Source organism: Dermochelys coriacea, chromosome 17, assembly GCF_009764565.3.
Source record: "Dermochelys coriacea isolate rDerCor1 chromosome 17, rDerCor1.pri.v4, whole genome shotgun sequence".
Classification (NCBI taxonomy): domain Eukaryota; kingdom Metazoa; phylum Chordata; order Testudines; family Dermochelyidae; genus Dermochelys; species Dermochelys coriacea.
Window position 1 is genome coordinate 23,079,010 of NC_050084.1, and position 21,708 is coordinate 23,100,717.

At 47.5% G+C, this 21,708-nt stretch overlaps 1 protein-coding gene across 1 annotated transcript in view; it reads right to left on the reverse strand.

The window, feature by feature from the left end:
- Positions 1-21,708, reverse strand: part of LOC119844854 (myeloperoxidase-like) — a 65,885-nt gene that overhangs the window by 38,989 nt on the left and 5,188 nt on the right. Inside the window, 5 exon segments of the mRNA XM_038376254.2 lie at positions 4,144-4,273; positions 6,054-6,177; positions 6,900-7,075; positions 17,678-17,771; positions 21,120-21,197. Of these exon segments, the coding sequence (XP_038232182.1) occupies positions 4,144-4,273; positions 6,054-6,177; positions 6,900-7,075; positions 17,678-17,771; positions 21,120-21,197 (602 nt within the window).

The following is a 21,708-nucleotide window of genomic DNA, read 5'->3' on the forward strand; positions in this document are numbered from 1 at the left end:
GAAGAATGAGGGGGGATTTGATAGCTGCTTTGAACTACCTGAAAGGGGGTTTCAAAGAGGATGGCTCTAGACTGTTCTCAATGGTAGCAGATGACAGAACGAGGAGTAATGGTCTCAAGTTGCAATGGGGGAGGTTTAGATTGGATATTAGGAAAAACTTTTTCACTAAGAGGGTGGTAAAACACTGGAATGCGTTACCTAGGGAGGTGGTAGAATCTCCTTCCTTAGAGGTTTTTAAGGTCAGGCTTGACAAAGCCCTGGCTAGGATGATTTAACTGGGACTTGGTCCTGCTTTGAGCAGGGGGTTGGACTAGATGACCTTCTGGGGTCCCTTCCAACCCTGATATTCTATGATTCTATGATTCTATGATTCTACATCAGGGATCTTTCTAGCAGCTGGAAGAAGGTATAAAAGAGGGAGAGTGACATCATCACTTGAACTCTCCTTCCCCCCGCCCCCAATTCAACACCTGGAAGATCATCTGGAGGACAAAGACTTTGAACTAGGGAGATTAGTCCCAGGCTGAAAGGATTTCAGTCTGTGTATTGAGGAACTGTAAACGTTAGGATGTAAATCTGTTAATCTGTAAATCTGTTAGGGTGAGAAACCGTTTGATTCAAATCTTGTTTAGTCTGTTTAAGTTAGAATTTAGACTGCATTTCTATTTTTATTTCACTTAAAATTGATCTTTCTGCAGTTACTAAATCATTTTTATATTTATCTAAACCAGTGTGGTTTTGGTGGAAGTCCTTTGGAAATTTCAGCTCAGGTGAACAAGGGCTGTTGCATGCCCACTACCCTTTTGTAGGACTGGCGAACTAATTAATGAGCTTACACCAGTCAGGCTTCTGACCAGTGCAAAATGGAATAGTTCTGGGGTGTAGGGCTGGAGCTGGGGGGAATTGGCTGGAGCCTTTCTACTGATGGTTCATGAGTAGGGCTCTACCAAAGTCACAGCCCATTTTGGTCAATTTCATGATCATAGGATTTTAAAAATTGTAAATTTCATGATTTCAGCTATTTAAATCTGAAATTTCAGTGTTATAACTGTAGGGGTCCTGACTCAAAAAGGAATTGTGGGGGGGTGGGTCATAAGGTTATTGTAGGGGGGGTTGTGGTACTGATACGCTTACTTCTGCACTGCCGCTGGGGGTGCGGCGCTGCTGAGGGTGGCAGCGCTGCCTTCAGAGCTGGGCGGCCGGAGAGTGGCGGCTGCTGGCTGGGAGCCCAGCTCTGAAGGCAGAACCACCGCCAGCAGCAGCAGTGCAGAAGTACAGATGGGATGGGATGGCATTGCCACCTTACTTTTGCGTTGCTGCTGGCGGGGCGCCGCCTTCAGAGTTGGGCCCTCACTCTTCAGCCACCCAGCTCTGAAGGCAGTGCAGAAGTAAGGGTGGAAATACCACCCTAAAATAACTTTGTGACTCCCCTGAAACTCTCTTTTGGGTCAGGACCCGCAATTTAAGAAATGCTGGTCTCCCTTGTGAAATCTGTATACTATAGGGTAAAAGCACACAAAAGGCCAGATTTCACAGAGGGAGACCAGATTTCATGGTCCATAGTGCATTTTTCATGACCGTGAATTTGGTAGCAGTCTATTCATGAGTGGCTGGGAGCTTGTTCAAGTAACTCAGGTGGGTGTGTCCCTGCCTGTGGATGGTTGTGTAAGTGCAGTACCTGTCCAAGGCTTGTAGCTTGACATTAGCATCACTGTGTGAGAGACAACCAGGCTGGTAGGTTTGAGAGCTCAGTGGTTCACAGCCTAGGCTGCACCCTGGGGACCTCGTCACACCCCCATTGTAGTGTTTAGAGTTCTTCTATTGCTGTAGAAACACTTGTAAAATTTGTCAATATTTAGTTGTCTGCTTTCATGTAGTGTAACTGAATGAAATTCTATTTCACTTGAACGTTACTCTTCAGCTTCTGCCTGTACTTTATCAGCTTCTATCCTCTCCTCTTTACTAGAATATAGAGAATCCCCATTAATAAATCCTTCCCTAAGGGATGTCTCTATCTGCAACATGTGCTCCTCCGCACCTGTCAGCTTTCCCCCAGCCCTTAGTTTAAAAAGTCCCATATGAAGTTTTTAATGTTACATGCCAGCAATCTGGTTCCATTTTGGTGTAGGTGGAGCCCCTCCTTCCTGTGTAGGCTCCTCCTTTCCCAAAATGTTCCCCAGTTCCGAATAAACCTAAATCTCTCCTCCCAACACCATTGTGTCCTCCACACATTGAGACCTTGCAGTTCTGCCTGTCTAACTGACCCACGCATGGAACTGGAAGAATTTAAAAGAATGCCACCATGGAGATCCTGAACTTTAATCTCTTACCTACCCCAGAACCTCTCTCCTCTCTTTCCCTACGTCACTGGTACCCACATGTACCATGCCCATCGCTTCCTACCCAGCACTGCACATAAGTCTGTCTAGATGTCTCGAGAGGTCCGCAACCTTAGCACTCAGAAGGCAATTCACCATGCGGTTCTCTCAGTCATCACAAACCCAACTATTTATATTTCTAATAACTGAATCCCCATAACTATTATCTTTCTCTTCCTAATAACTGTTGTCCCCTCCCCCGGAAGGGTATCCTCAGTGCCAGAGGACACCACGACATCATCTGGAAGGAGGATCCCAACTAAAGGATTGTTTCCCTCTATCCCAGCTGATGTTCTCCACCCCCGAGACTTTCATCCTCCTCAACAGCATAGGTTTCAGAGGAGCAGTCGTGTTAGTCTATATTCGCAAAAAGAAAAGGAGTACTTGTGGCACCTTAGAGACTAACAAATTTATTTGAGCATAAGCTTTCGAGAGCTACAGCTCACTTCATCGGATGCATCCAATGAAGTGAGCTGTAGCTTACGAAAGCTTATGCTCAAATAAATTTGTTAGTCTCTAAGGTGCCACAAGTACTCCTTTTCTCTCAACAGCACAGAGGCTGTCAGACTGGGGGTGGGACCCGCTCTACTGTGCCCAGGAAAGTGTCATCTATGCACCTCTCTGTCTCCCTTCACTCCTCCCATTCAGACACCCTGGTCTCAACAGCCCATGCTCAGTCTCCGAGGGTGAGGAGCTGCTTGCACCGAATGCACAAGGTGGATTTTGGAAAGTGAAATGAGCATTTCAACTGAAATCCCCAGCTACCCCCAATTCCTGCCTTTCTGAGTACCGCTGTTGTTATATCCCACTGTGGCAGCTAAACGCTTCCCACCCACCCTGATGGGCACACACGGACACACAGACACATATACTTCCTTGCTGGATATTTTAAAATATTTTTCTTTGGGTTTTTGTCCTTTAGAACTTTGCGCTCTGCTTTTTGGCAGGGTTAAGAGTTCTCAAACTCAAGAGTTCAAAAATTATGAGTCAGGGCCTCAAAAATCATGAGACTGGTTGTGAAATCGCAAGAATTTTTAAAATAGTGAATTTGGGGTCTTTTTCTTTGCCTTCTGGGGTTTGGGTCATTAGGATTCAGGTTTCTTAGCTCTTCCTGCCAGCATACAAGCTAGAAACTCTTTTTAAAAAAATGAAAGCAGAGATTCTCATGACTTCAAGAGCTGGGGATTTAGAGAAAACTCCCAGTATGACGACCTGATAAAATCGTGTGAGTCAGCAACACTGGGTTAAGTGGGTCTAGGGGGAAATGATGGAGGCAGATTCTTCTGCTTTCCACTCAGGCTTCAGACAGCCATTTTAGGGTACAGCTACACTTTGAGCTAATGGTGATTCCCAGCTCTGATTGAGCCAACATGCTAAAAACAGAATAGGCCACCACAGCGTGAGCAGCTAGCTGCACTGAGTACCCACCCATCTGTGATACCAGGCAGCTAGCACCTGCCTGCACCTGTGCCACTGGGGCTACGGCTCTTTTTAGCATGCTTGCTCGATCAGACCTAGCCCTGGTACTTTGCCACATACTGAGAATCACTCCTCCAGCCAGAATTGCAGACCTAATGGCCTGCTCTTTCTTTCATTTTTCACTTTGGTCATTATGTGCTCAACCTAGACATGGCAAAGGGATTACTGATGGTGGAGGACGTGTGCCATGGGGCCCCTGAGCTATCCTACCTCTGGCAAAACTCTGAGCTCCCTTCCTACTATTTTAATTCAAAGAATGTATTTTAAATGAATTGACAGTCCTTACCAATGGGAGAGGAAATCCAGAATAACAGATTCCTTCCGTCCAGCCACGAGGGATTGAAACACCGTCCTCATACTCTTGAGGCAGCCATCGGCTATAGGCTCTGTTTGAAGCCCCTAAGGTAGGGTTTCTCCTGGGAAATGGAATGAAAGAATCTGTATTTACAATACAGCAAATTATACCATCAACATCATCATAGAGCCTAGGAGCCTCAGTCACAGGCCAGAACATTGTGCTAGGCACTGTACAGACAGAACAAAAAGACAATTCCTGCTCCAAGGAGATGACAATCTAAGAGTAAGACAAGAGACACCAAGTGGACATAAACAGGCCAGTGGAGGAGCACAAGGAAACAATATGGGTCAGCATGACAAGCTGGGGCTGCAGCACACAAGCTGCCTAACCATTGCTGACTTTTTTTGTAGGCATCACTGCACAGGGGCATGTTAAGGAGTAATTGGAAGGAGGAAATGAGGCGGCATTGCCAATGCTTTTGGGAGCTCCTGCCATGGGTAAGGGGCAGTGCGGGGCAAAGCAAAAAGCTTGTATGAGAATGTAATGAGAGGCAATGAAGGAGGGCATAGCTGACAGATGAAGGCAGGAGTTGATAGTATGTAAACCACTGAGCAAAACCATTGCAAATGTTTCAGTGACACCCTGACACATGGCATCATGGGGACAGACTAGAATATGAGCTGAAATCTGACCTCTGTTTTGGCTTGGGTGTGACTTTCACCCTAGGGGTTCCCTAGAAACCAGCCTGACTGTGAGGCTTGAGCCAGCCAGCCAGGAGCACTTGAGGAGGAAATTCTGGCTACTGAGCCAGAGCCGGGCACAGAGCCAGCAGAGTAAAGGGCTTTTCAGTGAGCTGAATTAGCAAGAAAGTGTAGACACCGAATGCATGGTCAGGCTCACCACTCCTGGTGGGGATTTTCCCCTGTGTACCCTGTGAGATTTCACTGGAACAGGCCTGGCTAGTGATTTAGGAACATAAAAGCATAAGAATGGCCAGACTGGGTCAAAGCAAAGGTCCATCTAGCCCAGTATCGTGTCTTCTGACAGTGGCCAATGCTAGGAACTTCAGAGGGAATAAACAGAACAGGCAATCATGGAGTGATCCATCTGCTGTCGCCCATTCCCAGCTTCTGGCAAACACAGGCGAGGGATACCATCCCTGCCCATCCTGGCTAATAGCCATTGATGGACCTATCCTCCATGAACTTATCTAGTTTTTTTTTTTAACCCTGTTATAGTCTTGGCCTGCACAACATCCTTTGGAAAGGAGTTCCACAGGTTGACTGTGCGTTGTGTGAAAAAATACTTCCTTTTGTTTGTTTTAAACCTGCTGCCTATTAATTTCATTTGGTGACTCCTAGTTCTTGTGTTATGAGAAGGAGTAAATAACACTTCCTTATTTACTTTCTCCACACTAATCATAATTTTATAGACCTCTATCATATCTCCCTTTAGTTGTCTCTTTTCCAAGCTGAAAAGTCCCAGTTTTATTAATCTCTCCTCATATGCCCCTAATTATTTTTGTTGCCCTTTTCTGAACCTTTTCCAATTCCAATATATCTTTTTTGAGATGGGGTAACTACATCTGCAAGCAGTATTCAGGATGTGGGCATACCATGGATTTATATAGAGGTAATATGCTATTTTCTGTCTTATTATTTATCCCTTTCTTAATGATTCCCAAGATTTAGTTTGCCTTTTTGACTGCCACTGCACATTGAGTGGCTGTTTTCAGAGAACTATCGACAATGACTCCAAGATTTCTTTCTAGAGTGGTAACAGCTAATTTAGACCCCATCATTATATATGTATAGTTGGCATTAGATAGGAATGTATAGATAGGAAGTTACTCTAGTGTAGGGAGGACCTGCCATGCTCTCCTTGATAGCTAGCATCACCTGTTGTTGCATTCACCCGTGATTGTTCGGTAAGGGTTTGCTTCGTCACATGGTATATTCATATTTTGTTGGGCACATCCAGTAGCCTTGGAAATCAATTCCAGCTGAGCTGGGGTCAGCATGTCTGCAAGAGAATGCAAAGGAGGGATTGGTGCGCCAGAAATGGGGCGAGGCAAAGAATGCTTGGAGGCCACTTCTGCACTCTGTCAAATCACTTCCCCAGCTCACTGCTGCCCTCACCAGGATGCAGCCTGCTCTGGTCGCAGAGTTGCTGTCTGGACTCACAGTAAAACACAGTCTGAAGCACCTGGGCATGTTCACAAGCCTCACCTCTACAGAGTGGGGAGGGAGATGCAAGATTGAAGGGAAGGAAGGTGGTACCAGGGAAGAGTCCCCTTCCCATTCCATCCCACAGCTGGACAGTGGTTATACTTGACTCAAAATTCCAGAAGAAAGTGTTGGGGGAGGGCGGGAAGGTTGGCTTTCCCCTTTCACACCAAGGAGCCAAAGGAGCCTCTTGAACTACAACACCTCCCCCTGCTTCTAGTCTCCCCAGGGGTTTGTGTCACTGGGGTAGCTATCTGAGTGACAAATGGGGAGATGCTAGCTCTGACATGCACTACCTGACAGAAAGACAGAAAGCTGTCTTGTTTCATAGCCGGCCACTGCCTGGCAACAGACACTTGCATGTACCTTGCAGCCACTCATCTTCTAGCTTTACAGGTGTATCTAATTAAGGGCCCAATCTTGCAGGACTGAAGTCAGTGGGAGGACAACTGAGCCCCAAGACACTGGGCAAAGAAAGGGCTCAAGGAGAGGAAGCCAAACCAACTTGCACCCCTGTACCTGTGACATTAAACTTCCCCTTCACAGTCCACTGCAACTTCTCCTTCAGCAGGCTCAGGGTGGTTTCCATGTAATCAGCAGCTCGGATCATGGCCCTGGTTCCTCCCACTGGCTGCTTGATATATCCCAGGATATCTGCAGGGGTGAAGGCTTCGTTCCTCAGTTTCTCCTTTAAACTAAAAGAAAAAAAGTCCCACTGTAGCTCTGGAGCAGAAACAATCCTACAAGTTGCAAGGGACCCCTTCTGCCTTTGGTCCATCACAGCTCGTGCCACAGTTACAGTAGTTACTATCCTGGCACTTGTGTGTGCAGTGCGGGGCTAGCAAACATATGTGTGCAGGTCAGAGCTGACCAGCAGGATGTATTGCGGCCTATATGATACAGTTGGGTTCTCCAGAATCTCAGCTTTCATTTAGAAAACCAGTTAAGTGTCTATCAGTCATGGCTGCAGTGCAGACATAACCTTCCCAAAGTGATTTAAGTGTAGCCAAGGCAGTGATGCCTGCCTAAGTCTGCCCAGAGCTTGACACCATGGCTCCGAGAGGTGATCTCCCCTGTTCCTCTCACTGAGATGTCCACTTTAAATACCAGTGATGACATGTCCATGTCAACAATAACTGTTTAACTGCTGACCATTTAGTGGTTGGATGGGGAGCATGGGGAGGGAGTGAAGCCCACAGAGAAGAAATTGGATCTGGCTGCAGGGAAGGCAATGCAGAGAAAGTACAGAAGAATCACAAGCAGGATAGGGAGAGAAATGGGAAGGTGGGTGGGGACGTAAAAGAAGTAAAGTGCAGGACTAGCAGAGGCCTAACGAAGAACAGATTCTCTCAGTGTGTGATGGATATGACAATAAGGCATTGAACAAATACTACAGATAACAAAACAAACTCATCGTCAGGCCAGAGAGAGTCACAAGTGTAAGGCCAGATCTAGCCTTCCACCTGGGCATCACAGCCACCCCCCCAGCCCCTGCACACTAAGCCCAACAATGGCATGAGCAAGACTAACTCTACAGCCCAGTGGTTCAGGCTCTCCGCTAGAAGGTGGGGCAGCAAGTTTCAGTCTGCCTGCTCCAGTCAATATTGAATGATTTACACAAAGTGGAGCAGATACGGCAGGAGAGACAGAGAGCCCTGCCCCCAAATCCCTTGACGGCTAGGGCACTCTCCTATGAGGGAGGAAACGCAGGTGAAGCCCTTTCTTGGGGGGGGAGGAATTGAACCTGTTTCCTACATCCTGGGAAAGTGTTCTAGCCACTGAGCTATAGGGGGCACCACAACCCCCTCTGCTGACCATTTTCTGTAAATTTAGATGTGTGCAGAGGGCATCTACCAGACCAATCCCCCAAGGCAAGATAGGCAGGGGAATCCCTCATTTGTGAATCCCATCGAGTGTGCTCAGCTGCCAAAATGTTGGTACCTTGTGGACTTTACTGGCAGAAATATTGGTGCCTATCTATGGACTTTAGGCACCTACATGGTTACACAGACGCTGACAGAGGGGTTGTGAATGCCAGTGGCACCTAAGGTTGGACTGAGAAACTTAAAGTGGCAGTTAGGTGCCTATGTCTGCCTTGTGAATCCCACCCTTGGAGTCTGGTGTCTCTTTGCTCATACCATGCAGGCTGCTCTCATCCAAAATGGCCACCACTTCTCATGGTTCCCACTGAGAGTGACTCCAAGTTGCTTCCAGGGAAGATAGTAGCTCCCCATGCTATAAAGGAGTGGAGAGGAGCAGGTGAAAGGAGACGGTGTCCATCTTTGCTATGGGACTCAGAAGAATAAGAGATGGCAGCCATTTTGAGAGGGCAGTTGTTCATAGAATTCTCTAAAGTAGAACATTTCTCTTCAGACACTGCTGAAGGAAAAACTTTCAGTTAGGAAGAATAATGGCAAAAAATTACCATTAATCCTAAACAAAAATTCTTGAAATGTAGCCTATGGATACAAATTCAGTAAGGTTAATGATATGGAAAGTTAGAAGAGTCTTCATTATTTCATTAATGAGATTAGATTGGAACAAAAAAACTGTAATTATTTATTTTTTTATTAATTGTAATGCTATTTAATTAATAGATTTTCTTGTATATGCTCAGAAAATTCATTTTATTCTCAAAGACTAAGTGCTGTCAGTTTGGGGAGGATATGGGGAGGATATGCAGGATGGTTCATACAAAACAAAATGCTGAATTCCTGTGTTAAGTGCAATCTCCACACAACTGTGGAGTTCCAAACCATACCTCCATAATGAGAATTTCCTGGGCATGTGTACAGCCCCCCCCCCTTACTCCACTGACTCATTTCAATCATTGGAATTGCAGCATGCAAATCAATTGTCAAGGGATTGTGATGGTTGGTTGAGTCATCTCTGATGCCACAAAAATGATCTATGCTGTTTGAACTGTCCTTGCCTGTATTTATGGTGGTGGCGGTTGCAGCTCTATAGTTTAGGCTGAGTTCTGTTTTGCACTTAAAATCGGGGTTCAATCTCTTGGTTATCTATGAAGAATACCATGTATCCTCCCTAAATTTACACCAATCACTCTTTGAGTTCAGAATGAATTTTCTGAGAATTTACCAGTAAACCTGAGAATTAGCTTATGAGTTAAAATTAATTAAAAATTGGATCCTTTAAGAAATTTACCATCTAAGTCAGTCTTTTCTTTATCCAAAATAATGGAATAACGCACACTTATCAAATTTCCACAGTTACAATATTTGACACCTTGTTCATAGTCTATATTTGAAGAAATGTGATTGTAATTAATTAAAGTATTAGTGATTGTTGCATAAATTGTTATGGTTATACTGGGTCCAGATAAGATCTGAGCAACATCTCAGGTAACTCTAAGTGCTACCAATGTGACATCAGAGGTAGCTTAACTAATCCTCAACCTTCTTCTACAGCTCATTTGTGTGCAACAATTCTATTGGTGGTAATAAGACAGGTATGAAGGAGATGGGATATGTCAAAAGTTCTCATTAGTAGATTACAGAGCACAACTGCCACTCCTTTTAAAGGTCCCATAGCCCCATACTGGCTTGGTCATCAGTGCTTGAAAGTTTCCCATTGGCTCCACTGCACACAGAGGGGCAGCACTGCCAGAGGAACTGAGGCAGGAGCACAGGGTAGAACTATTGGGATTCGGGAACTTGTCTCTCCCAGCCTCCATTCCTGTCACACCAGTCTCGCTAGCACAGATCAATAAAGCCACTGCAAATTAAGGGACAGATTTACCACTGTGCTTTGGCTGCTTTGTACTGCTCTTGTGAAGGGAAAAATAAAACCCCCTTAATGGTTCCTTAAAAAGTCCATGTCCTCCAATCTGGAACCACAAACATGAAATGTCTTAATCACAATCCAGAATCTGTAATTGTGTGGTTATTGCCTGGTCTCACTACTCGCCACTCCCCAAACCTTACCATGTTTGGATTTCTTTTAAGCATAACTTTAACCCTGAATTTCCCAGGTTTGGAATGTTAGATATAGACTCACAACAGCCCTGAAATGTTCTTTCCCCTAAATTGTGGTTACATATTCTCTATCTTAACTATATTTAAACTACAACGGTTAGTAAAAGACGGTTACCTACCTCTTGTAACTATTGTTCTTCGAGATGTGTTGTTCACATCCATTACAATTAGGTGTGTGCATTGGAAACTTTTTCCCTTAGCAGCTCTCATTGGGACGGCAGGGGAGCCCCCTAGAATGGCACCCTCATGGCAGGGTATATATTACCCTGCCAGCCCGAACCCCCTTCTGTTTCTTCTTGCCGTTCACTCCAACAGAGGGGAAAGGGGGTGGGTATTGTAATGGACATGAACAACACATCTCAAAGAACAATAGTTACGAGAGGTAGGTAACCGTCTTTTCTTCTTTGAGTGATTGTTCACGTCCGTTCCAATTAGATGACTTCCAAGCTTACCATTGGAGGAGGGTAGGAGTCATGGAACGATTGATTGAAGAACAGGTCTGCCGACTGCTGCATCATCTCTGGCCTGTTGGTTAACAGCATAGTGGGTGGTAAAAGTGTTCACTGAAGACCAGGTGGCTGCTTTACAGATCTCCTGGATAGGAACCTGAGCCAGAAAGGCTGTCGAAGATGCCTGTGCTCTGGTTGAATGGGCCGTAATTGCTGGGGTTGGGACCTTGGCCAACTCATAGCACATGCGAATGCAGTCTGCGATCCAGGATGATATGCATTGCACAGAGACAGGAAGACCCTTCATTTTGTCAGCTATGGTGATGAACAATTGGGTCGACTTGTGGAAAGGTTTCGTGCACCCTATGTAGAAAGCCAGGGCTCTCCGGACATCCAGCGTGTGTAGGCTGCGGTGTCTTGGGCTCGTGTGGGGTTTTGGAAAGAACACTATTAAGCAAATGTCCTGACCCATGTGGAATTGGGATACCACCTTGGGGAGAAATTTAGGGTGTGATCTAAGCTGGACCTTGTCCTTATGAAACACCGTGTACAGTGGTTCAGAGGTGAGGGTTCTCAGCTTGGGCACCCTTCTTGCTGATGTAATGGCCACCAGGAATGCCACCTTCCAAGAAAGGTAGAGGAGGGAACAAGTGGCCAGGGGTTCAAATGGTGGGCTCATTAGTTTGGAGAAGACCAGGTTGGGACTGATTCAGGTTCCAGGTTGGGACTGATGGTCGAGAATACAGGAACACCCTCTCCAGACCTTTGAGGAATCGCCCCACGATGGGATTAGAAAATACCGAGCGCCCAGACTCCCCTGGATGGAAAGCTGAAATGTCCACCAGGTGTTCTCTGGTGGAGGAAGGGGATAGACCCTGATGCTTAAGGTGTAGGAGGTATTTTAAAATAACTGGGATGGTACCCTGGAGCAGTTGAAGGCGCTTGGGTTCACACCAACAGGAAAACCTTTTCCATTTCACCAGGTAGGTAGCCCTAGTAGAAGGTTTCCTACTGCCGAGGAGAATTTGTCTCACTGACTGAGACCACTGGCTCTCCTTGGGATTTAGCCACGGAGTTTCCAAGCCATGAGATGCAGAGACTGCAGGTTTGGGTGAAGGAGGCACCCATGGTCCTGCGTGATCAGATCTGGGTTGAGGGGCAGGGCAATCAGGGCGTCTACAGACAGCTCTAGTAGGGTTGTATACCAATGCTGTCAGGGCCAAGAGGGGCTGATAATGATCACCATCGCTCTATCTCTGCGAATTTTGAGGCGGACCCAATGGACAAGTGGGATAGGAGGGAAGGCATACTTCAGACCCTTGCCCCATGGTATTAAGAGCACATTGGCAATCGAGCCTGGACTGTGGTTTTGGAATGAGCAGAACTGAGGGCACTGTTTGTTGCTCTTGGTGGCGAAGAGGTCTACTTGGGGTTCACCCCACTCCTGGAAGACTGATTGTATGTTGTCCAATCTGATTGATCACTCGTGCATGACCTGGTATGACCTGCTGAGGCGATCGGCAAGCTCGTTCCACACTCCTAGAAGATAGGATGCTTTGAGCTGAATGGATCAGGCTATACAGAAGTCCCAGAGAAGAAGAGCCTCATGGCAGAGAGGTGAGGAGTGGGCTCCGCCTTGTTTGTTTATATAGAACATGATGGTGGTGGTGTCTGTCAGGACTGTCATGCTGTGACCTTGCAATGTAGCGTGAAAGGTTTGGCAGGCCAGATGAACTGCCCTGAGCTCCTTCAGGTTGATATGGAGAAGTATCTTGTCCCTCAACCACAAGCCTTGTGTCCTCAGGTCCCCTAAGTGTGCGCCCCAGCCCAGATGTGACGCATCTGTTACTAACGTAAGAGAAGGTTGGACCTTGGCGAAGGGGACTTCTGCACAGACCACTGGTTGGTCCAGCCACCAGCGCAGGGATTCTAGAACCTGTTCCAGGATCATCACCACGAGGTCCAGGGGGTCTCTGTATGGACGATAAGACAGTGCGAGCCACGCTTGCAAGGGTCTGAGTCTCAGTCGGGCATGGCTGACCACGTACTGGCAAGCTGCCATATGCCCTATTACCTATTACCACAGGCAACACCTGACTGTGGTAGTGGGATACCGAAGCATTGATTTTACAATCTGCTCTATGGCTTGGAATCTGGGCTCTGGAAGGTTCGCTTTTGCCTGTATTGAGTCCAGGACTGCCCCTATAAATTCTAACCTTTGGGTGGGTGTGAGAGAAGATTTGGGCCCATTGAAGAGGAGCCCCAGTCTGTGAAATGTGTCCATGACTACCATCACGTGGGACTGGACCTCATCCTTGGAACAACCTGTGAGAAGCCAGTCGTCGAGGTACGGGTACACTCAAACCTGCCATTTCCGCAGGAAGGCTGCCACCACCATCTTGCATTTCATGAACACTCAGGGAGCTGTCGACAGGCCGAATGGGAGAACCATGAAGTGGTAGTGATGTTGGTTTATGGCAAACCAGAGGAAGCGTCGGTGCGCCAGATGAATAGCAATATGGAATTATGCGTCTTTCATGTCGAGGGCAGCGTACCAATCCCCAGATCCAGCGATGGAATGATAGTGTTCAGGGAGACCATGCAGAACCGGAGCTTGACCATAAATTTGTTGAGTCAGCGAAGGTCTAAAATGGGTTGAAGACCCTCCTTTGCCTTGGGGAATAGGAAGAAACGGAAGTAAAACCCCTTTCCCCTTAGCTCCTGTGGAACCTCCTCCACTGCACCTATCTCAAGGAGCGAACAAACCTCCTAAAGAAGGAGTTGCTCGTGAGAGGGATCCCTGAAGAAGGAAGGGGAAGGTGGGTGGGAGGGAGGGGAGGAGGACAACTGGAGAGAGTATCCAACCTGTGCCATGTGTAGGACCCAGCGGTCCGATGTTATATGGAACCACGCATGGTAGAAGTGGGATAGTCAGTTTAAAAACTCTGGGGATGGATCCGGGAGCTGGGGCATGCCCTCAAAACCCTTGCTTGTTTCCTGATTGGGGCTTATTCTGGCCCTAATTAGGCACATTTTTCTGTCTGTGCCTGTTATTTCTGCCCTGCCTACAATACGGCTCCTGTCTGGGGTGGGATTGATACTGCCTCTGCTGAGGTCTGAAGGGCTTTCTCTGGATTGCTGGAGTATGGATCCCTAGTGACTTTAGGGTGGCCCGCGAATCCTTAAGGCCATGCAGCCTGGAGTCTGTTTGCTCCGAGAAAAGGCCTGAACCCTCAAAAGGAAGGTTTTGGAGGGTACTCTGGACCTCTGGAGGGAGGCCCGATGCCTTGAGCCATGCTGAGCATTGCCTGACTACCCCTGAGGCAATGGTTCTGGCCGCAGAGTCCGCTGAATCGAGGGAGCCTTGTAATGAAGTTTTAGCCACCGTCTTCCCTTCCTCAATTAAAACTGCAAACTCAGAGTGTGAGTTCTGGGGCAGGCGATCCTTAAACGTGGACACGGACATCCAAAAGTTGAAATTATGACTATTAAGGACCGCCTGCTGGTTATATGTAACTGGAGGCTTCCGGAGGAGTAGGCCTTCCTACCGAAGAGGTCCAAACATTGGGCTTCCTTGGCCTTTGGGGCCAAGGCTTGTTGGCCCTGTCGTTCCTTTTTGTTGATTGCTGAAATGACTAGGGAACAGGGAGTCGGATGGCAGAACAGGAACTCATAACCATTGGAGGGAGTGAAGTATTTCCATTCTATGCCCCTCAAGGTCGGGGTCTGCCATATCGTTTTAAGAAAAGAAGTACTTGTGGCACCTTAGAGACTAACAAATTTATTTGAGCATAAGCTTTCATGAGCTACAGCTCACTTCATCGGATGCATTCGGTTTTCCTCCTTTCCCCCCCCCCCGCTGCTGGTGATGGCTCATCTTAAGTGATCACTCTCCTTACAGTGTGTATGATAAAACCCATTGTTTCATGTTCTCTGTGTGTGTATATAAATCTCCCCACTGTATTTTCCACCAAATGCATCCGATGAAGTAAGCTGTAGCTCACGAAAGCTTATACTCAAATAAATTTGTTAGTTTCTAAGGTGCCACAAGTACTCCTTTTCTTTTTGCGAATACAGACTAACACGGCTGCTACTCTGAAACCATATTGTTTTGTAATTCATTTGTATGGTCTTTATGAGAGGGAGTGCAACTCTGGAGGGACCCTCGGGCATCAGGCTATCCACCATCAGATCCTCCTGCTCAACCATTTCTTCTGCCTGGAAGCCCATATTGAGGGCGATCTTACACAGTAGTTCCTGGTGAGCCTGTGGTAAATCAGTGACAGTCCTGAGGCTGATGTGCTCACCACTGCCTCATCTGGGGAAGAGGAGGAAGTGAGGTGCTGCAGGTTGCCCTCATCTAGATCCTCCTGTGTGTCTTTATATGCCTGGGTCACTTCAGGGCCCTGTGGGGCTTTGACATCTCTCGAGGTGTCGCAGAGCTTGGCACCGCCTCAGGTATTGGGCCTGGGGCGCCGGTTGCTCTTGTGGGTCAGGGGGTGGCCTAGAGAGAGTGGCCTCCCTTGTCCTTGATGGGTGCCTGTGTGGCGACCTGGAATGGTGTCGCATAGATTGTCCGGAGCTAGAGGCTCTGGAGGAGATGCCCTGTTACTGGTGGTATGCCCATGGGGTCCAGAAAGGCCACTTACCGGAGGAGGCCATTGTGGCCGCCATGCTGGTTGGGATTCTCTGCTAGCTATTGTTTGATGTCTGCTATAGCTAGAGCGACCAGAGTCAGCCTCAGAGCTGGAGGATACTGATGGAGAGGACAAGGGTGGTGCTGAACGTTGAGCGGTCTCAGGGTGCCGGGGAGCCGGGGAGGGGTGGCTGGCTGACCAGGACCATGAATGGTACTGGGAGTCTCGGGATCAGGCTCAGTGTCTTGCACTCGGCGCCGGTGAGATCATCGGTGCTGTACTCCGGTGCTGGGCAACCAATGGTGTTGGGGACTGGTCTGCAGTCGCCGTGGGTGCCGCTAGCTGGTTCGTCTCTGGTGCCATAACCTCACTCTGGGTTGTGGGCACCAAGGAATAGTAGGATGCCGAGCTCAAACGGGAACGGTGCCGGGAGTGGTGCTGAGACAGTGACCTCAAGCGGTGCACCATTGCCGGCTTCCCTCTGGACAGCCCCCTTTTAGGGGGTGCCAGAGGCTTCTCCCTGCATGGGAGGGGTTTGGTACTGACAACTCAATGAGGTCTTTTTCTGCCTCAAAAGTGTCGGGTGTGGAGGGGTGTTCGAGGACCTCCTCCAGGCCTTCGTCGACACTGAATCAGCTGGTTACCGGACTCAACAGGGTCTGTGGTTCTGGAGTTGATGATGCCAGTTCTTGGCTCGGGTTCACAATGTGTCTTTGCATGTCAGGAGCATCTTTGAGTGGCTTAGTAGCTCTTTGGGAGAGCGCTCTCTTTCCCCTTGCTTGTGCTGCTTAGTTGGTGCTGGAGAGGTCAACCGGTGCAGAAGTTGGTTGTCCCATCTCTGTGCTGGTGATTTACGGTGCCTGGGCGGTGCCGGGTCGCGCACGGATGTCAGGGCACTTTGCACCGAGGAAGCTGGGGCCAGTGCCGATGGGTCAGAGGCCGGAGGTTGTAACTCAGCCTCCATGAGCAACTGCTTAAGGTGAAAGTCTCTTTCTTGATGTGCAAGCTTAAAGGCCTTGCAGATTTTGCAGCGCTCTGCCTGATGAGACTCTCCCAGACACCGGAGACAGGAGTCGTGGGGGTTTCTGTTAGGCATAGTCTTGCGGCACATGGCATAAGCTTTGAAACCCTGGGCTTGCGGCATGCCCCGCAGCCCAAAGCTGGTGCTGTAACTAGCTTCCAGACACCTGAAACAATGGAGTTCTAACGAACTGGTAACTATCTAAGAACAAGACTGAAAGGCTAAGGGATTTCTCACAAGTGAGAGAGAGAGAAAGTGTTCCAACGCCGCCACGGACAATAAGAAGGAACAGAAGGGGGGGTCGGGCTGGCAGGGTAATATATACCCTGCCATGAGGGCGCCACTCTAGGGGGCTCCCCTGCCTTCCTGATGGGAGTGGCTAAGGGGGAAAGTTTCCAACGTCCATGCACACGGCACGCACACACATAATTAGAATGGACGTGAAAAATCACTTGAAGAAGATCTTTGCATTATGACCTGATTTGTTCAGATGTGCTGATTCCCCAGGTTTTCAATGTGTGTTAATTATGTGGAAAGTTTGCAGGGTTGAATAAGGTGTCTGGAAGCTAGATGGGGCCCAGGAATACCTGTGACTCAAAAAAAAGTGATTTATTAACATTTAGCTGAAAACCCTCAGAAGATTCAGTCTTTGCTCCCAGATTAAGTGTTGTAAATTGAGGAACATGCATTGTAGTCTTAGATGAAAAACTGAACCCAACCTTAACTATGGAATAGCTGCTGGCAATTCCATAACAGTTATGTCAGAGCACAGGTAGCCATGAGGCTCACAGGCAGGTCTTGCATACACAAGAGGCCCATGGGGACAGACTGTCTCTGTCCCTCCATCTCTTTTACTGTCATTTTCTACTAAGGACAGTTAAATGCCACCTTATTGACACCCCTTTTGTAGCCCTGCTTGAGAATGTCACCAATCACAGATTAGGGCTCAGGCATTGTCCTACTTGCAACCTGGAGTAGAAGATTGCCTTGCACTAGGGTCAGATATTGGACTGCAGTATATTACATACGGAGAATTACCGTGGGCCAGATTTTGACACCTGTGCTCAGGATGAGTTGCACCTTACTCTGCAAATAGTGACACTGAAATCAATGGAGCTACCTACTCATGGAGCAGGGAGCTATTCACCATGCAGAAGGGTATGAGAGGCTGACCCTCTGTAAACAGGGAACTCACCGGTTCCGGGTGTACTTATATGCAGCATCCACCAGCTGCTTGGCTTCATCAACACTGCTCAGAAGGGACGGAGTCGACAGCATCCCTGAGATATCTAGTTCAAAGAGAAGAAGGAGCATGACATGAGGACAACTCCTTCCCACAAGTTCATTCCACAAATCAGGATTTGCTGTATATATTGGAGCAAGTCTCTGCCCATCACAAGTTGAAACTTCCCTGAGGCTCACTATCTGGCCTCTGTCCCTCTCTCCTCAGATCGTATACTCACTCTTACAGCTATTCAATAACCACAGAGCTTGAACATTCAAAGATTAGGTTTCCTTTGTACTATTAGCTCTCCCATATAGTACATGTTGCATCAAATTCTACCCAAAATTACTGACATGTGCTTTGAAACTTGACTGCAGTTTAATGTAGCTTTTGTCTGAGAATTGCCCTGTTCTTTTTGCACTATTATTGCAGAATGCAATCAGTTTAGATGGCTGGCTGGGAAGGGCCATTGGAAAACAATAGGTCTTAGAAGATGCTAATCTCCCATGGGGGAGCCTTCCTGAGGACACTACAAACAGCCTCTGATTCATGGCTGCTGTGACCTTACAGAGACATGTGGCCAAGTCACCTGGTACTGGACTCCATCATAGAATACCAATTTTTTTTTCCATTGGAAGGCATGGGAACTAAAGTTGGAGACAAAGGGTTCCCGCCATTTGCAAAAACTATTTAAGGCAGGGGAGTGACATCATTGGGGTTCTTCTTGGACTCCCCGCCCAAGGGAGACTGCTGGAAACGTCTGAGGAACAAGGACTGGAACTGGGGAGAAGGGCTGGACCCAAGCTAGATGGGTTTCTAGCCTATGAAAGGAATAACAGGTTTTAAGTTGCAAGCAAGTGCAGCTTGCTCTCAAGACTCTGCAAACTGCCTAAATCAACAATTAGGGTGAGAATTTGCTAATGATATCCAATTTCTTTAGTATATTAAGCTTAGATTGCATTTTTGTTTAGTTGCAAGGTAATCTGCTTTGATCCGTTTGCTATCCCTTATAATCACTTAAACTCTATCTTTTGTAATTAATAAACTTGTTTTTGTTTTGTCTAAAACCAGCGTGTGGACATTATAACTTGGGGCAGAAAACTTTTGCATCTCTCGCTCCACGTTGAGGGAGAGGTCGAACTTCATGAGCTTACAGTTCTCTGTGAAGTTCTCTCTGCAGCACAAGACTGTATAATTTTGGGTTCACCCTCCAGTGGTGTGGCGTGCCTGAGAAGCTGGTAAGTACCCTAGTTGTATAGCCTTCCCATGCAGGGGCTGATCAGAAAGCCTGTTTGCATGTTACAACAGCTGAGTGTGTCCCTACCTGTGTGTATGAGCAAGCTTGGAGAGCTTAGCAACTTGTCACAGCAGCACAGGGTGAGAGGGAGCCCAGGCTGGTGGTTCTGGGAGGCTCAGTGGTACCCAGTTCCAGGTGGCACCCCAGGGGGAACCCATGACATTATTGTACAAAGTTATTTAGCTAGATCTAGTCAAAATTCACCTCTCTGCCAATTATTGTGTGGACAGACAATGTCTGAGCTGAGATTATTTAAGAAAAAAAATGGTCTGATAAGGGGTACTAAATTTCTTAAAGAACCCATTTAAAATTAATTTTAACTTATAAACAAATTAACAGATTTATATGTAAAGTCTCAGAAAATTCATTCCATATTCAAAGAGTAAGTGCTCTACATTTGGGAGACCAGGCTGCATTTTTCATCCCTGTAACAGAATGGATGGTCCCTCTAAGGACAATGGGCCCAGCCATCTTGTGTCTGCAGCTGGACCTGATTAGGAATGTGGGGTGGCATCTGGGGCCAATGAAGGCAGAAGGAAATTTGAGTATGAGAGAATAGCAAAAGCCTGGGGGTTGGAGAAGGCGTGAGGCAAAGGGAGACTTGGCTGCTGCCCTCCCCAGGCCAAGAAAGCCAAAGGGCTGAAGAAGGCTAGGGCCAGGGGAACAGCAAGAGGGTTGCCCAATGACTTGTCCAAGTCTGAGAATAGACAGTGCGAGAGAGTGCTGGACCATCTCCTGGAAGAGAAAGGACTCCAGGTAGGAAGAGCAGGGAATTCCTGATGGACAGAGTAGGGAAGGATTTCAGATAGAAGGAGCTAGGGGGCTCCTGGATAAAAAGCAGACTAGGACTTAAGAAGAGCCCTGGGGCTGGTGGAAGGTCTTGGAGCTGAACAGATGCTATGTTGATGGGCTGTATTCAAGGACTGTTTGAATTGTTGACATTAATAAACCAGTCCAAGCAGAGGTATTATTGCCCACAAGAAAGCCACTAGTGAAGTTCTTGAGCACCATGAGGAGAAAAAGCTGACAGGGCCCTTGCAAATATCATGCCTGTCACAAGGGAGCAATTAGGGATAAAGAGAATCTGTCTGAAGCCTTGTGGCTCTGTGGTTAAGATTGAGTTGAGTTCTGCACTTAAACAAAATGTCTGAATTCCTGCTTTAAGAGCAAAACTCAGATGAATCTGAACTGTGCAGCCTCAACTGGTGCTTCCATAATTAAATGCAGAAAAATCTGTAGCTAAGGTTGAGTTCTGCACTTAAAGCAGGGAGATTCAGTCTCTGTTAGGTATGCAGCATGCAGCACATCCTCCCTAACATTATAGCATTTGCTGTCTGAGTACTGAACAAATATAAATAAAACCAGTAACATCCGATGAAGTGAGCTGTAGCTCACGAAAGCTTATGCTCAAATAAATGTGTTAGTCTCTAAGGTGCCACAAATACTCCTTTTCTTTTCTTTTTGCAAATACAGACTAACACAGCTGCTACTCTGAAAAATAACATCTCTGTTCGACATGGCTATACAGGAACAGGACACTAGCTATCAGAAACTCACCATCCTGTAGAATGACCAATGCAGGAGAGGAAAAGGGCACTTGGGTCTAAGCGATTCTGAAAAGGCAAATTATCAACTGCTGGTTTGTTTTCCTAAGCAAGCTGTTTATTTCTTTTGTGGTTCAGCTTTTCTCTAGGGAAGATTTCTGTACAGGTGACGTGTTTAATTCCTGATGACATTGTAATTTTGCACTTTTTCCTTCTCAAAAATATAACCCACTTTTAAAAAAACAATCTTTTTCAAACTGATTATAGAGAGCAGGAGGGGCAGGAGAAAGGGGCAGGAGAAAGTGGCAGGAGGAAGAGGCAGGAGAGAGGGGCAGGAGGGGCAGGAGGGAGAGGCAGGAGGGAGGGGCAGGAGGGACAGGAGAAAGGGGCAAGAGGAGGGGCAGGAGAAAGGGGCAGGAGAGAGGGGCAGGAGAAAGGGGCAGGAGGGAGAGGCAGGAGGGAGGGGCAGGAGGGGCAGGAGAAAGGGGCAGGAGGGAGGGGCAGGAGAAAGGGACAGGAGGAGGGGCAGGAGGGAGGGGTAGGAGGAAGGGGCAGGAGAAAGGGGCAATACCATTCAAGGAAGGTCGAGGTCCCTGGCATAGGCACAGTGTTACCAAGAATCCGAAGAGGGGGATCCCTGGCTTCATCCCTGGAGAGATACACAAATACACCTGGGTTAGTGGCAATGAAGGGTGTAAAGGATTCACAGATTTCATCCACCCATCAAAAGAGCTCAACGCCCAGAGCTCTGACTGCCCCTCTCCTCGGTAAGGTAAAACTCCAGGCCAAAATCTCCTCTCTTTGGGTACAGATGGAGTCAGCTCCCAAGAAGTGAGGGGTTATTTTCAACCCAGAAGAGAGCCACTGCAATGGTACACGGAAGCCTAATCCTTGGCTCATTCATACCACTGCAAGTCAGGCATAACTCCACCGAAGTCAGTGGCATTACATTGGTATAAAACCACTCGGCGAGGAGCTGGAAGCCCAGTAGGTGAGTGCCTGCACCTCAGCCCCTCTGCTCAGGTGGTATGTCCTCTTGCTAGTATCTGGTGACAACAGCAGAAAAGCTCATTGTATCACACCCTTTTGATGTGTGAAGTCACTTCCACTGTGTTCAATGGTGTGTCCCACAGGAGCACCTCCTGCGTGCATCGCTCCCT